Raw genomic sequence first — 17,887 nt, forward strand, 5'->3', positions numbered from 1 at the left:
TGGTGTTCCCGCCACAGAGATGTTAAATTTCATTATATTATCATCACTATTACCAAGCGGTCCAGCTATACTCATCTTTTGGACCAGATCCCGTGCTCCATTTAGGACTAAATCAAGAATGGCCTCTCCTCTTATGGATTCCAGGACATTTAAGGTGTCAAGAAACTTTATTTCTGTCACCTTCGTTAGGTGACGTGTAGCCAGTGAATATGGGGATTGTTGAAATCCCCCATTATTATTGGGTGTTTTATTTTGATAACCTCTCTAATCTTCCTGAGCATTTCACAGTCACTATCACCATCCTGGTCAGGTGGTTGGTAATATATTCCTACTGCTATATTCTTATTATTAGAGTATGCAATTACTATCCATAGAGATTCTGTGGTACAGTTTGGTTCATTTAAGTTTTTTACCTCATTTGATTCTATGCTTTCTTTCACATATAGTGCCACTCCCCCACCAGCATGACCTGTTCTGTGCTTCCGATATATTTTGTACCCTGGTAATATCGTGTCCCACTGATTCTCATTCCACCAAGTTTCTGTGATGCCTATTATATCAATATCCTCATTTAATACAAGGCACTCTAGTTCACCCATCTTATTATTTAGACTTCAAGCATTCATATATAAGCACTTTAAAAACTTGTCATTTTTTAGCTGTCTGCCATGACAGGATGTAATTGAATGGGATTCTTTTTCATTTGACTGTTTCTCATCAGATCCCACCTGTATTTTATCATCTTCCATTCTCTCCTCTTTACTAGGACATACAGAATCTCCATTAATAGATCCTCCCCTAGGGGATGCTTCCATCCAAACCACATGTCAGCTTTCCTCCAGTCCTTAGTTTAAAAACTGCTCCATGACCTTTTTAATTTAAAGTGCCACCAATCTGGTTCCATTTTGGTTTAGGTGGAGCCCATCGTTCCTGTATAGTCTCCCCCTTTCCCCAAAAGTTTTGCCAGTTCTTAATAAATCTAAATCCCTCTTCCCTGCACCATCGTCTCATCCACGCATTGAGACCCTGCAGTTCTGCTTGTTTAAGTGGCCCTGCATGTGGAACTGAAAGCATTTCAGAGAATGTTATCATGAAGGTTCTAGCTTTCAATCTCTTACCTAGCAGCCTAAATTTGGCTTCCAGGTCTCTCTCCTATCCTTCCTTATGTCATTGGTACCTACATGTACATCGACCACCGGCTCCTCCCCAGCGCTATACATGTGTCTATCTAGATGTCTCGAGAGATCAGCAACCTTCGCACCAGGCAGGCAAGTCACTATGTGGTTCTCTCGGTCATCGCGAACCCAGCTATGTTTCTGATGATCGAATCCCCCATAACTATTACCTGTCTCTTCCTAATAATTGGAGTTCCCTCCCCTGGAGAGTTATCCTCAAAGTCCACTATGCAGTTTCTCTTGTGTTTGAAATTCAGTAAGGACCTTTTTATAATTTGTATTGATTTTTTTTTCAGAATGCTAAACGAGCTAGTACTGCAGCTGCTCCACTTGCAGCTTGGGTTAAGGCCAATGTCCAGTATTCCTATGTCTTGGAACGAATTCAGCCTCTGGAAAAAGAACAGGCAGGATTGGAAGCGTGAGTAAGATGCATTTTACTCTGCAATTGTTCCGCATTCCAAAGATACCTGTAGTGTTATTAATTAAATATTTTTTAAAAGTGATACTGTACAGTGATAAGAATAGGAGTACTTGTGGCACCTTAGAGACTAACCAATTTATTTGAGCATAAGCTTTCGTGAGCTAGCTGTAGCTCACGAAAGCTTATGCTCAAATAAATTGGTTAGTCTCTAAGGTGCCACAAGTACTCCTTTTCTTTTTGCGAATACAGACTAACACGGCTGCTACTCTGAAACCTGTACAGTGATAGTATATAACTTTGCACAACTTTGCCCAAAAGCGCATGCTGGTTCAATAGCAAAATGATGACAGCAGTTATATATATATATATAACAAATGGAAAGATGGGGAAATAGATTATGCATAAATTAGAAGTTATGAAGTGCAGAAAATTTATAAGGGAAGTGAAAGACACCAGGGAAAAATCCATTGCTGACAAGGCAAGGAAAATAAGGAGTTTTTAAAGTATATTAGGAACTAAATAATTTCTATCCATGGTATAGGTCCGTATCATAGCTGGAGATGCCAAAACTGTTAATAGTGATGAAGAAAAGGCAGAAGTGTTCAATACATGTTTCTGTTCAGTACTTGGGAGGAATCAGGATGATGCATTTATATCACATGAGGATGATGAAGTACTTCCCAATCCATTAGTAACTAAGGACGCTGCTAAACATTATCTACTAGGGATAAACGCTTTTAAATCAGCAGGCCTGGATAACCTGCAACCAGGGGTTTTAAAAGAGTTGGCTGAAGAGATCTCTGGCCTGCTGATGTTAATTTGTAATAAATCTTGGAATACTGGGGAAATTCCAGAAGACTGGAATAATGCTAATATTGTGCCACTATTCAGAAAGGCCAGGTGGAGTGATCTGTGTAATTATAGGCTGTTTAGCCTGACATCAATCCTGGACAAAATAACGGAAAAGCTGATATAGGATTCAATTGATAAAGAATTAAAGGATAAGAATATAATTAATGCCACTTAACATGTTTTTTTTTTGCTTTGTTTTGGAAAATAGGGCTTGTCAAACAAACATGAATTCATTTTTTGATCAGATTACAGTTTGTTTGATAAAGATAACTGAGTAGATGTAATATACTTAGATGTTTATAAGGCATTTGACTTAATGTACAACATTCTGATAAAAAAAATGTGCACTATACAATATTGGTAAAGCCTGTGTTAAATGGCTTTATAGCTAGATAGCTGACAGAACTCAAAAAGTAATTTTTAATGGGAAATCATCATAGTATGGGAATGTTTGTAAGGGGGTTCTGCAGGGATTGGTACTATGCCTAATGTTATTCAACATTTTCATCAATGATCTAGAAGTAAATATAAAATAACGGCTTATAAAATTTGTGGAAGACAAAGACTGGCAGAATGTTAAATAATGATGACAGAAAAGTCATACAGAGTGATCTGGATAACTTGGTAATCTAAGACCATTCAAACAAAATGTGTCTTCGTGAAGTCAAATGCAAAGTTATACATCTAGGAACAAGGAATCTCCTACAGAATGGAGAACTGTGTTCTGGAAAGCTGTGACTCTGAAAAGTATTTAGTGATCATACTGGACAAACAGCTCAATATAACCTCCAGTGTGATGCTATGACAAAAAGGGCTACTGTGATCCTTGGATATATAAAAAGGGGAGTAGTGAGTGGGAAGGTGATTTTACCGCTGTCTGTGGCGTTGGTCAGACTGATACTGGAATACTGCATATAGTTCTGGTGTCCATATTTTAAAAATTATGTATAAAATGGCTGGATAAAAAGGCTGGATAAAATGCCTTAAAATATTTTTTATTGTTTTTGCTTTTTGGTTGGTATGAATCTGAATCTATATCAATAATAAAGTAGAAAATTATTTTTCAGTAACCTAAAGAAAACTGAAGACAGAAAACAGAAACTAGAAGATCTGCTTAACTCTGTTGGTCAAAAAGTGTCAGAATTAAAAGATAAGTACGTTGGTTTTGCTTACATGTCTTTTGAATGGTTTTCATAATAATTTTGTTGACTGATTTTAATATTTTAATTCTACTTTAACAGAAGAGGCTTCACAGCAAAATTCGGTTGCGTTGATTAGTCCTTATTCTTGAAATGTCTAGAGATGTCTCCCTGAGGCTTACAAAAAGTTCAGATAGAAGCTGTTTGTTGTCCTCTGTCTAAAAGAGGACAACTAGTTTTCTTTCATTTGGTTTTAATCCACTGCTCTATTTTTCTGCAGCCCATTGGCTCCTATGATTCTGGACATATGCCTTGCTCTCCTCTCCCTGCAGCTCAAGAGGCAGATTAGCATTTTGTAGCCACATATTCTGGTCCGCCCACCCCCCCAGCACCTGTTTGCTGCCAGTTTTCTCTTCCTCTGCAGCAGCAGACAGTGGCAATTTCTTTTGTTTCTGCCCTTTCTCCTTCTATTTTAACTTTTCCTCCTCCTCCCTGGGTTGGTTAACAACTTGGGGTTTAACGCTCCCTGAGCCTCTGCTGCAGCATCTCTCTGCTGGCTCCTCTTCCCCTCAGAGGTATAGCCAAGCAGCCAAGAAAGCACTGGGTCAAAACCAAGTGTGTATGCCTACATTGTAGTAAAACATCTTGCAGAGTCCCAGAGCGTGGGCACAAGCCTGAGCCCAAATGTCTATCCATCGATTTTATAGCTCTGCAGCTCGAATCCGAGTCAGCTAACATGGGCCAGTCACAGCTGTTTAATTACAGTGTGGACATACTCTATATATGAGGCAGCCTTCTCAGGATCAACAGCTGTAGAGTTTTGCCCAGTCTGCGCCCAGCCTTCCAGTCCTAACTCAATTAGGTCTGGGGGCTGCAGGTCAGACAGGCAGGTTGGGTCCTGTACTCACTGAGGCAGCTGCAACTCCAATGGAGGGAAAATGGTCCAGGAACCCCAGTTCAAAGCAGGAAGGGGCTCCAGAAGTGAGGAGGACCCTGACCACTTGACTCACAATAAAACCTAGGGGACCTCTTCAAAACAAAGAGGGGAGGCTTGCGGGGCCACAGGTCTCCTCCCCTTCAAGTCTTAAGGTGGATCCTGAGCACCTTGGGAAAAGAAGCTGGGCTTCTAGTCAGCCGTCCTTTCTCACAAGCCAACCAGGAGAGCTCTGACAAAGACTCTGCACCCCATCTCCCAGGGGGAATGGGACCCACTGGGGGAGGACTGTGAGGCAGACTTCCCTAAAATGCTCTAGGTCCTAAGAAAGGCAAGTCAAAAAAGTCCTCACCAAAGCCACAGCAGCGTTTCTGCACTCCCAAAGCAAGCTAAAACTGTTAAAAAATCTGAAAAGGCTAAAAAGAGAAAGAAGAAGCAAAAAAAAATCCTGGAGATATGAGTCCTCTGACTCCTCTTTCTGCTGTCTCCACTGAGGAAGGTGAGCTGTCTGCCTCTGAAATCTAAGCAGGTACCAAAGAGTAAGCCTCATAGTAAATGTCTCCCCTCAAAATCCTCCCTTGAGGCTGCAGTACCCCTTTGCTTCTTCTTCAAGCAAGTGATTAGGGATGAGTGGAACAAGTCTGTTCTTGAGCGTTGGCCTTTCATTTATCCACTAAGACTTGTTCTTTAGTAGCTGTCACATCCGCCTGGTGAGTATTGGAGCTGGCAGCCTTACTGCATGTTACATAAGGACAAGCTGGTACTCAGGACACCAGAATCCCTTCATTCTGAGGTAAATTCCTCCTTCCACACACCCCAAGAAGTTGTGCTTCCTTCATTTGATCAAAGCCACAAAATCCAACAGAAAAGCTGTGGCACACCTTAGAGGTCAGAAGAGCATGGAAAATCTATCTCAAACACACAGAATCCACAAGAAAATTGGGCTCCTTATTTGTGTCCTTCCACCCAAAATGCCAGAATCTCAGAGCTTCCAAGTCCTCCATCACTAGACGGATTAAACTATGTATTGTAGAAGCCTACAAATTATCAGAGGCTCCTGTCCCAGAAGGGATTGAGGTGGAACGAGCAAGTGCGTCCACTTCAGAAATTTGCAAAGCAGTTATTTGGTCTACAGCTAGCACCTTCATTACTGAGCCACACGGCCGTGCCCTGTTTGCTTTTGCTTGCTGTCAGATGAGTTATTCCCAAAATGTAAAATTTGCATAATATTATTAACATTCTAGAGAGAAAAAATAACTATGTACATTAGACCAAAGAAGACAGTCATACGGTAACTATTCATTTCTGCTGAGGAATGATCTCATGAGAGTGACCCCTGAAGAAGGATGGGGGTGGTGTGGGGTGATAGAAACTAATATAGATAGAAGGGAATATCCCAGATCCATTGTGCTTGGGACCCACTGATCTGATGTGATGTGAGTCCAAGCACTAAGGAAGTGGGATGGATGATTGGCAAAGGTATGGGTAGGAACAAATTAATCTGCAAGCAGTGGTATGCTGCCCTCAAAGCCTGTCAAAATGCATGTTTAGAGTTAACCGTTGGTCAAATGGATCCTGCTGTCGCATGTGCTGAGTGGCGGTGGTTGCCTCCTGTAATTCCTGCTCGTTTTTCTCAGCGGGTCTTGGGGACAAGGTATTAAGCTCTAATATTTGTGAGCCTGCTGGGGGCTGGAATTGCTTTCTTCTTATTGTTGGTGTATAAATTTCAAGGGACTTCAGTGTTTCCCTGGCATCTTTTAGGCTATGCAGCCTATTGTCCATCTTTTTCTGAGAAAAGGGAATGGCAAATCCTGGATGGTCTGCTGTGCTTCAGGAGGGAGACCAGAAGGTTGGAGCCACAAACACCTCCTCATAGAAATAGCAGATACCATGGAGCAAGCTGCTCAGTCCGCAGTGTCCAGCCTGTCCTGAAGAGCTGTCCTTGGCGTAAGCTTCAGAGACAGGAGAGCAACCTAGAAATCCATAGTTGTGGGAGATGTTAGCAGAAAGGAAATTTATTAGTAAGAAATTTTTCATTATTGGGACCAACCAGTGACAGTACCTCCCTTTCTTCTTTGTAGCATCCCATCAGGTACTGTTACACCACAGTGGCATAGAATGGCCTTTTTTTCTCATCTACGGTGGAATTCCTTTACTCAAATTCATTTTTAACCAAACCTTTTATTGTTGTACCCACAATACCCAAAATTGTGGTACCCAAAATTGTGCACACAGCTCCAAGCGTAACTAGCACCATGCATAGAGGGAGAGGGAAATATCTGATGTAAGGGCTTTTATGAACATAGTTCCTTCATTAGAAAAAAGGAAAAATGATGCTATTTATATCCCGTTACGATAAGAAATACATTGAAGCCTCACTAATCTGGATGTTACTAAACCCCACTACATCATTTGCACAAAAATATTGGTGATTTCTCCCAACTACTTAGCACAGATTTAAAACTAGATGATTCAGTGAAGTCTCTTATTTTACAAATAAGTTGTGTATTATTTTTTCCAAAATATACTGCATTGCATTTACTAGCATATTTGGATGTATAGTTAGCACATATGATGCAGTTAAATGAACACCTACATTTTGTGAAGTATTAACCTTGATTTTTGATTGGAGTTTGGTTTCTTTTTTCATTAGTAATTCACAAAATTCAGTGTTTTGCACTGTAGTGGAGTCACCAGTGTGAGTTAGCAAGATTCTACTCTATAGGGTTATTCACTGAAATTTACCAAAGAGAATTCCTTTATAAAGGTATTGTAAAGTGTATTTCAGCAGAAAATATATACAGTGGTACTTATAAAAGTCATGGCAAAATTATACAACTTTTCAATCCATATTTCAAAGTGTATGCAGTTCCCATATGAGATATTTCTTAGCCAAAATAGTTAATTTGTGTCCGTAGCATTTCTTACAAGTTTTAAGGAGATTAGAGAAGCTTGTTACCTGCCAAGACTTGACTTCAATATTTTGCCATTTCCCCTGTTATGTTTGATGCTATTACTAATATGTACAGAAATTCAGAGAGCTGGCATTTCCTACCCCTTAGAGTGGCGCCAATCCAATACCCACTGAAGTCAATGGAAAATCTCTCATTGACTTAGTGGGCATTGAATCAGGCTTAAAATCATAAACTGATCAAGTCAGGTATCAACTGTTAAGTAAAGGAGGAAATGATTTGCATATATTACGTTATATAGTGTGTTTACTGTATCTGCAAATGTCAGCTATATACGTTGGGGAAAATCTGACGCCCCTCCCATTCAGATGCAGAAGGGCTGAAATACAGTTCTGTTCTTCAGAGATGTAAGAGCAGGGTTCCAGGAGTTTGTGTAGGGATACACAACTTCTGTGTGATGTGGAGTCCAACTCTGTGGGTGCTGCCAGCCTGCTGTTACATAAGGGAGTTGGGCTGGGGCCAGTGCATCTACCACTGCCTGGATCCACCTACCATCAAACTTTGTGGAGTAGGGTTTGCTCTGTAGTCGGGGGTGGAGGATTCTTTCCCTCTGTCTGAACAGTTATCCAGTTTAGTTATTGGGGCTGGGCATTTAGATCAGGATTTGAGGGATTAATTATTTCAAAACTTAAACAAAACCTTCCATTTTTTAAAAGAGCCTTTCAATTTGACTTTAAAAATGTATACCAATTGGTTCTTGACAATAATTTAAAAGTATAGTTTTTTTACAGGTTCCAGAGTAGAACAGCTGAAGCAGCTAAACTTGAAGCAGAAGTAGTTAAAGCACAAGAAACACTCAAAGCTGCAGAGATACTGATTAATCAACTTGATAGGGAACATAAGAGATGGAACACACAGGTTTGTTGCAGAAACTTTAATAAAATAGATGCTACTGTTTAAAAACTTGATTTAATACTTTATATTCTCTTTTTTTGAAGGCAATTGTTTGATCATACAATATGTTTATGGAATATAAATTACATGGCACTCTATTGCAGCTCCTGAATGTTTATTCCATTATATTTAAAAGCTGTTGTCACCACTCAAAAGCTTTATTTTAAAATTCTTCTGAAGCTTTCTCCTATTCCATTATTTAGCTTTTCTTGGCAGATAAGGTCTGAATGTGCACAAAATGCATTATTTAATTAATATGATAAAATGTATTATAATTTCTCTGATGTAAAACTGTTTTGAGTCTCAGCAGTCACGTGACTGTTTTATGGCCAAGATTATCAAAAATGTCTAGTGAGTTTGGGTGCCCAATTTTGAGACATCTTGAACAGGCTTGATTTTTCAGAAATCTCTCCAAATGAGCTTTTATGTGTCTCATATTGGGAACTCAGAAATTGAGGCACCCAAAATCATGCATTACTTATGAAATCTTGGCATATGTGATTTATCACAGTTTGGTAACTAGTGACACTGGGGGGAAAAAAAGAATATTTTTCTCTCAAGCCATCGCTGCTAATCCTCATTTAAGGATTTCTTTTCTCTAGAATCGTGAAGCTGCAGCTAGCTTCTTTGGAGATGCCCCATCGGCTACACTAAGCAGAAACTGGGCGCTGAAGAGAATCTAGCCCCCAAAGTGATCCTCTGGCTTTTCTACTCATGAAAATGTCACACTTTTATAGTTGGAGTGACTGCAATTGTCCATTCCACCGTAGGCATGTGTATGTGGCTTATGCACAGTTGTCAGAAATTTTTCCCTTGTCAATACTTGTCGGGGAAGTGTTAGCTCCCTCCGGTGCCTGGTGCCACGGCACACAAGTATGAAGGGCTGCACTGCCCCTGACCCACCACAGTTCTTTCCTATCACTAGTGATGGTTGTTGTTGGAGTGATGATCTTTGTTTCTTCATATTTTCCTTCCCTTAGTGTAAATAGTAGCTGTGCATTAGTTTTTAGTCTTGTATGGTATATCTATAAATAGTTATAGGGTTAAGTTTTGAATGAGCTATCTTTTTAGTGTGGAGTTACCGGTGCCTAGTTGGACACCGGGTATGATACTGGACTGATGCCCTGTTTTCCTGGCTTCAAAGCCTGTTGTTCATATAACAGATCTATGCCAGTGATTGACCCACATCCCAGCTGCCTTAAGTGGCTGGGAGAGGTGCATGTCAGTGGCAAACGTCGCATTTGTAGAGGGTTCAAATCCCATTTGAAAAGGGTACAGGGTTGCCAGGCTCAGGTACCTACTCATGGAGTCTGCACTTTGTCCTCCATCAGAACTCTCCTGCTCTGAATGGGTACAGAGCACATCCAAGTCTGTTAGGAGTGCTTCCTCCCATTCTGACAGAGTCCTCAGGCAGATCTACATCGCTGGTGCCTAAGAAGAGACTGCATAAGTCTCCTAAGGACTTGGTACCAGGACACTCAAAGAGGAAGGCACTGAGTGTTCACAAGGTCTCAGTGGGACGTTCCAAACAGTCATACCCCCAAAAGCAATCTGTGAGCCAACAATCTGTTGAGAATAATCCCTGAAGGCTTGGCAGCCCTTTCCAATGCCGTTGACATCCAAGGGTTTTGAGGCAACCAGAGAGTTGCTTAACTTGTTGGTACTGGTTTCTCCCATGATTCAGGAACCTTGCATGGAACAGATATTGGAACCCACACTCCTGTGGACCCAAAGCACTACTCGGTACTGGCCACTTCTTGGTACTGGCCACTTCTACTCTTGCAGCCCTATTGCATCTAGAGGCAAGCCAGGAATGATTTCGCTGGTACCCACTTCTCCAGGCTTGGAACCCTTTGCCCCTCATATCAACAGGTTCAGCACCCCCATGGTCAGAAGAAATGGACTCTACATCAGATTCGGAAGTTGGATCCTTTGTGTTCTAACCTGAGCATGCCCAACAGCCCTAGTGGGGTGCCTGTCTGCTGTGGTACCATTCACAGCCTCAGCATTCTACGAGTTAGTGGCCTACACAGAGCTGGATACCACCTCCATACCAGTGGCCCTTCTGGACCCCTTGGGGCTTCCCTCCGCATTCCAGAGCCTCTCTGCTCCCTTCCTGCACCTCTGCATCAGCCAGGTGCTGGGAACATCTACAGGAGAGTCACCATCTTTGTTCCCTCGGTACTGGGATTAGTACTGTGCAGACAGAGCTGCATGCTGGGGACCCTCTGTAGACGAGTTGGAGGAGGGACCACCTCAACAACCTTTAGCCTCTTCTTATAGATTCATAGATATTAAGGTCAGAAGGGACCATTATGATAATCTAGTCTGACCCCCTGCACAATGCAGGCCACCGAATCTCACCCAGCCACTCCTGCAATAAACCTCTCACCTATGTCTGAGCTATTGAAGTCCTCAAATCATGGTTTAAAGACTTCAAAGTGCAGAGAATCCTCTAGCAAGTGACCCGTGCCCCATGCTGCAGAGGAAGGCGAAAAACCCTCAGGGCCTCTTCCAATCTGCCCTGGAGGAAAATTCCTTCCCAACCCCAAATATGGCTATCAGCTGAACCCTGAGCATGTGGGCAAGATTCACCAGCCAGATACCCAGGAAAGAATTCTCTGTAGTCACTCAGATCCCACCCCATCTAACATCCCATCACAGGCCATTGGGCCTATTTACCATGAATAGTTAAAGATCAATTAATTGCCAAAATCATGGTATCCCATCATACCTTCTCCTCCATAAACTTATCGAGTTTAATCTTGAAGCCAGGTAGGTCTTTTGCCCCCACTGCTTCCCTTGGAAGACTGTTCCAGAACTTCACTCCTCTGATGGTTAGAAACCTTCATCTAATTTCAAGTCTAAACTTCCTGATGGCCAGTTTATGTCCATTTGTTCTTGTGTCCACATTGGTACTGAGCTTAAATAATTCCTCTCCCTCTCTGGTATTTATCCCTCTGATATATTTATAGAGAGCAATCATATCTCCCCTCAGCCTTCTTTTGGTTAGGCTAAACAAGCCAAGCTCCTTGAGTCTCCTTTCATAAGACAGGTTTTCCATTCCTCAGATCATCCTAGTAGCCCTTCTCTGTACCTGTTCCAGTTTGAATTCATCCTTCTTAAACATGGGAGACCAGAACTGCACACAGTATTCCAGATGAGGTCTCCCCAGTGCCTTGTATAATGGTACTAACACCTCCTTATCTCTACTGGAAATATCTCGCCTGATGCATCCCAAGACCGCATTAGCTTTTTTCATGGCCATATCACATTGGCGGCTCATAGTCATCCCCCTTCTTTGTTTCCCAATGAGGCAGTAGTGGCTGAGTCTACCTCCCCACCTCTTGATGGCTTTAGAGCTCATCAAGACTTGTTGCAACTCTAGATATCCAGTCAGAAGAGGTACAAGAAAGGTCACACGGGCTTGTGGACATTTTAGCATCTGCAGGACCCTCTAGGGTAGCTCTTCCTATAAATGAAGCTATTCTGGAGCCTGTCAGGATTTTATGGAAGACTCCTTTTACTCTGTCTCTGCCTTTGCCAAAAGGGTGGAGAAGAGATATTATGTCCATTCACAGGGATTCAAGCACTCTTACAGACACCCTCTTCCAGTCTCTCTTGTGGTCATGACTGCCAAAGGCAAGGACACCAGGCCTCTACTCCAAAGGGAAAGGAAGCAAAAAAACTAGATCTGTTTGTCCAGAAATTTTATTCCACGGGAGATTTACAGCTCAGGATTGCGAACCAGCAAGCTCTGCTGGGTTGTTATGACTTCAGCCTGTGGGGTAATATCCTGAAATTCAAAGACCAGATTCCTGATGTGACAAAGCAGGAGTTCTCTGCTTTGGTGGAGGAAGGCAAATTAGTTGTCAGAATAACATTGCTGGTGAGCCTGGATGTGACAGACTCCGCAGCTCGAGCTATTGCCTCTGCCATCACGATGTGATGTTCATCTTGGCTGCAGGAGTCACGCCTCCCCCCAGAGGTGCAACAAACAATTCAAGACCTCCCATTGGAAGGCCTCTCGCTGTTTTCCAGTAAAACTTGATGACAGGCTTCAGAGCCTTAAGGATTCAAGGACAGCCCTTAAGTCTCTGGGGATCTATAAACTGGTGGCAAAAAGAAAGCCATTCCTTCCACAGCATTCCCAACAGTGTCAGCCATTCTTGCTGCATTCCCAGGACCTGTCCAAAAAGAGGGGCAGGGTTGCAAGATTCATCCTTCTCCTCCATCCTTCTCTTCAGCTGCCAACTCTTCTAGGCAACCTGGATCATCTAGCAGTCACTTTGACCCACTGGTTGAGAGCAGTGTACCATTCCCCACTGTGTCATCTTTCCCGACCCCTATTATTGCCAGCCACCTATCCTGCTTCCTGTGTGCGTGGACCCGCATCAGAGGGGCCTTAAGCATAGTAGAACAGGGATACACCCTTATTTCTACACCCCCTTCCTACTTCTCTTCAGGGACCACTCTCACGGGAGCATACTACTTCAGGAGGTTCAGTCTCTCCTTGTGGGGGCCATACAGGACGTTCCCATGTCATTCAGAGGGAAGGGATTTTATTCCCACTACTTCCTAATCCCAAAGGCAAAGGGGGGAAGGGGATTTTCAGGCCTATTTTAGATCTGAAATTCCAGGTGGTCACTCTAGTGTCTATGATCAATTCCTTAGACCCAGGGACTGGTATGCTGTTCTTGACTTAAAAGATGCTTGTTTTCATGTGGGAATTCACCAGAGCCACTGAAAAATTCTCAAGTTCATAGTAAATATATTCCACTACAAATTCTCAATGCTGCCTTTCAGACTATCAGCAGCGCTTTTCATTTTCACAAAAATGTATGGCTTTTGTAGTACCATTCCTGTGAAAGTCAGGACTCCATGTATTTCCTTACCTGGATGACTGGCTAGTCAGAAGCCGATCCAGGTTTCAGGTACTCTCCAGCCACTATTTAATCCACTTTTACATGCTAGGACTACTAATTAATACAGAGAAGTCCATCCTGTCTCCTATTCAAATAACAGAATTCGTTAAAGCAGTCCTGGACTCTACAAAGGCCAGGGCTTTCCTACCACAGAAGATGTTCCAAACAATGTGACTCATTGCTCTAGATATAAAGGTGCACCCTAACATCACAGTTTGGAAATGTCTCAAACTTCTAGGATACATGGGAGTGTGCACCTATGTGGTGCAGCATGCTAAGACTGCATCTACATCTACATCAGACATCTACATGGTTGGATAGCCTCACATTGGATCTAGATTGGGGAGCTCACTTATGTCACCTTCAGACTCAGGCCCTTTGGACTCCCCAGGACCTGAGTCTCCATATAAATATCACGGAGCTATGAGCCATCCATCTGGCTTGTATGGCATTCCTTCCGCACATCAGGGAGTGGAACTTATTGGTGCTCATGGACAACACAGCATTTATGCTTTTATGTAAACAAGCAAGGAGGGGCCCAATCCACAAAGTTATGACAGGAGGCAAACCTTCTGTGGAATTTCTGCAACACCAGTTTCATCAACCTGAAAGCTGCTTACCTTCCAGGAGCTCAGAACACTCTGGCAGATTGCCTGAGCAGATTGTTTGCAGGCCACCATGTGTGGTATCTTCGACTGGACGTTTCCAGGTCCATTTTCCAGGGGTGGGGAACTCCCCAAGTGGACCTGTTCGCAACAAGAGAAAACAAAAAATGTCGTCTTTTTTTGTTCCTGGTCAAGAGGCCTTTTGTATATCCTCCCTCCAGTTGCATTCCTGCCCAAAGTCTTACCCAAAGTAAAAGAAGCCTCTACAAATTCCTTCTCCTCCAGTAGAACTCCCACTCAAAATCTGGTTGTATTTGTTTATGCTACCGATTGACCAATGTTGCACTTCTTAATAAAGTGGTGGCTCACTGGGCCAGGTTGATGGTGTCTTACGTGGCTTTTCTGGCTCGAGTGTTAAGTCTGGATATTTGTAGGGTGGCAAGCTGGTCATCGTTCCATACATTTGTCTCTGACGGTGCCATCTGTCATGAATCCACTACATAGCTTTTTTTTTTTTAAAGGTTTCAGAGATCACAGATGAACTAACTACTCTGCCTAAAAGAGCTCAGTTGGCTGCTGCTTTTATTACTTACCTTTCTGCTGCTCAAGAGGATCAGCGAAAAATTAGTTTGGATGAATGGACAAAATCAGCTGGTCTTGAAAGTACGTATTTTGTTTTCTTTGACATGAAGACAAGTGAGAGATATTGTTAATTTTACAAAGTGAGAGATATTGATAATTCTAATGCATATTTTTGTTTATAGTTTTTGGAAATTCATAATGCTTTGACAGATTAATAACTGCTTTCATATTGGAAAAAATAATCCCAACTGTACATACAAAATAATGGGACCTAATTAGTTATTACCACTCAAGAAAGAGATCTTGGAATCATCGTTGATAATTCTTTGGAAATATCTCATGCTCAGTGTGCAGCTTCATTCAAAAAAACTAATAGAATGTTAAAAACCATTAAGAAAGGGACAGATAATAAGACAGAAAATGTCATCATGCCACTATATAAATCCATGATTTGCCCACACCTTGAATACCAGGTGCAGTTCTGGTAGCGCCATTAAAAAATATATATATATAATTAGAATTGGAAAAGAAGCCAGGAAGGGCAACAATGATTAGGGGTATGAACCAGCTTCCATATGAGGAGAGAGTAAAAAGACAGGGACTGTTCATCTTAGAAAAGAGGAGACTAAGGGGGGATATGATCAAGGTCTTTAAAATCATGAACGGTATGGAGAAAGTGAATAGAAATTATTTACTCCTTCACATAACACAAGAACTAGGGGTCAACTGATGAAATTAATAGGCAGCAGGTTTAAAAGAAACAAAAGGAAGTACTTTTTCACACAATGCACAGTCAACCTGTAGAATTCGTTGCCGTGGGATGCTGTGAAGGCCAAAGGTATAACTGGATTCAGGAAAGAAGTAAGTAAGTTAATGGAGAATAGGTCCATCAAAAACTATTAGCCATGCTCTGGATGTCACTAAACTTGCAACTTCCAGAAGCTGGGACTGAGTGATGGGATGGATCAGTCAAAATTGCCTTGTTCTGTTTAATTCCTCTGAAGCATCTGGCACTGTCCATTGTCAGAGACAGGATACTTGGCTAGATCGACCATTGATCTGACCCAGTATGGACGTTCTTACGTTCTTATGTATGTTAGCTACATGTAGGCACAACTTTGGCAATCATCAGTGATCTCAGTTTGCTATCCCTGGATGGGAAAGTGCCAAAAATTAATTCTTCTTCCAGGTGTATATCTTCCCAAGAATTCACAACAACATAAACTTGAACAGACTGTAACGTCTTTTGATTGCATATAGGCACACAATCGCTGCAGAGAAATAAATGGTGGAAAGTATAGATCCTCTTACTTGTGGAATATTGTTAATTTGCCTATCCCAAAAATGAGGGATGGTCTGATGGCAATCATTTTTTTTATCCTTTATGTATTAATAACACTCTCCTATATCATCAGAGATATAGCAAATATCAGTAATTTAAAAAAAATAATTATGAAGGAAATATACAGAACTGTATTGCATACAGCAGAATCTCTTGTGACTGGGGACATATAATACAAACAGAATATAAATGTCAGCACAGGTACATGGTATATAATTAACAAATCCATCTTTAATTTGCCAGAATTTGATATGAGGCGGTTTCTGTGCACAGAGAGTGAACAACTAATTTGGAAAAGTGAAGGTTTACCCTCAGATGACCTTTCAATAGAAAATGCTCTTGTGATCTTGCAGGTAAACAGTTCTGAATTTTTTGTTTCTTTTCTTGGAGACATTTTCTCTGTAACTGGTTGAAGCACGTTGTTTTTCTGGGTTCTTTGATAACCTCATTCAATCTTTATTATCTTGTTAGTACTCCTAAAGGCACAAACATTACAGAAATAAAATATTTATGCTACTTGTTTATATATACAACTCTGATTTGTCTAAAATGAAAGGAACAAAACTGTTCCATCATCTATGCATTTTGCTTTTTTGCTTTTATCATTTTAATCTGAAAATCCAAAAGGAAAGGCCCTCTGTCCATCAAATTAGGCCAAACGTGAGTTATCTTTAGCGTTATTACAAACTTTTGAGAATTATCCACTGTGTTGTAAATGTGCATTTTTGTCGTTTCGATTGCCAAGAAATATAAAAAATGGCCACATCCTGCAAACATTTTTATAGATTTATAAATTCATAATTTTAAGGCCAGAAGGGACAATTAGATTATCTAGTATGAGATGTGTGACATAGAATTTCACCCAGTTACTCCTGTATTGAGCCCAATAACTTGTGCTTGACTAAAGCATATCTTCTAAAAAGGTATTTGTTCTTGATTTGAGGACTTGAAGACATCTAGAAAAGGAGAATTCTCCACTTCCTTTGGTAGTTCCAGTGGTTAATCAACCTCACTATTTAAAAAAAAAAAATCTGTGCCTTATTTCAAATTTGCCTTTGTTTTGCTTTAACTTCCAGCCATCAATTGTTGTTATGCCTTTTCCCACTAGGTTAAAGAGCCTCCTAGTACCTGTTATTTTCTTCCTATGAAGGTATTTTTACACTGTCAACATGTCACATCTCAGTATTCTTTTTGATCATATTTACAGAGTAAGCTCTTTAAGCCTCTAAATGTAGTTTTTTTTCTGGCCCTCGAATAATTTTTTGGCTTTTCTCTGTACCTCTCCAGTTTTTCAACATAATTTTTTTAAAATGTGGACACCAGAACTCTACAGAGTATTTCAGCAGAGGTAAAATCACGTTCCTGCTCTTAATTACTGCTCCCCTCTTTATACATCCAAGGATCACATTAGCGATGTTTGGCACAGCATCATACTGGTAGCTCGTGTTGACTTGTTTTTCCACTCTGACTCCTGTTTTTTCTCAGAGTTGCTGCTTTTTCAATCACTGTTTTCTAGGGTAGTCTCTCACATATTATCTCTCATGTGTTGAGGTTACTATAGTGAGTAGTTTCATCCCCTTTAAAGCAATGTGCATTTCTGCCTCTACAATTGAAATTATGACTGGCTGTTTTGTAGGCCAAGTAACCGTGGCAAATCTTGCTACTTCACCTTCCTACGTGCACCAAGGTCCATTTTCAATCTGGCCCTTTGTTTTTAAGATGATATACAGGAGCTGAGTATTCTTTACCTCACCAAGGCAGAATCCCTGTCTCCCTTTCTTCTTGTTAATTTGTCTCCTTCAAACTCACTACATCAGACCCCAAAGTGGGATGTAGACAGAGAGCCTCATACTGAAGACTTGGTTTTATACAAACATGTTACTGGCAATATGCTAGATTCTTTCCTCCTGTAATACTGTCTAAAACAGACCAGTCTAAGAAAAGAAGAGTTCTTTGAGCTGGTTGAAATGGGGCTGGTCATGACTTTTTGAAGACAAGGGTCCAAACCTGGCTGTACCTTTCAGCAGCCACAAACTCTCCTTCCAC

The 17,887-nt window shown here is 41.3% G+C and overlaps 1 protein-coding gene across 1 annotated transcript in view; it reads left to right on the plus strand.

Annotated features, from left to right (window-relative positions):
* DYNC2H1 (dynein cytoplasmic 2 heavy chain 1) overlaps positions 1-17,887 on the plus strand; it is a 389,779-nt gene that overhangs the window by 132,763 nt on the left and 239,129 nt on the right. Inside the window, exons 59-63 of the mRNA XM_074957219.1 lie at positions 1,472-1,593; positions 3,516-3,602; positions 8,225-8,351; positions 14,439-14,580; positions 16,085-16,194. Of these exons, the coding sequence (XP_074813320.1) occupies positions 1,472-1,593; positions 3,516-3,602; positions 8,225-8,351; positions 14,439-14,580; positions 16,085-16,194 (588 nt within the window). The remainder of the gene's footprint in view (positions 1-1,471; positions 1,594-3,515; positions 3,603-8,224; positions 8,352-14,438; positions 14,581-16,084; positions 16,195-17,887) is intronic.

This window comes from Natator depressus, chromosome 1 (assembly GCF_965152275.1).
Source record: "Natator depressus isolate rNatDep1 chromosome 1, rNatDep2.hap1, whole genome shotgun sequence".
In the NCBI taxonomy this organism is placed as follows: domain Eukaryota; kingdom Metazoa; phylum Chordata; order Testudines; family Cheloniidae; genus Natator; species Natator depressus.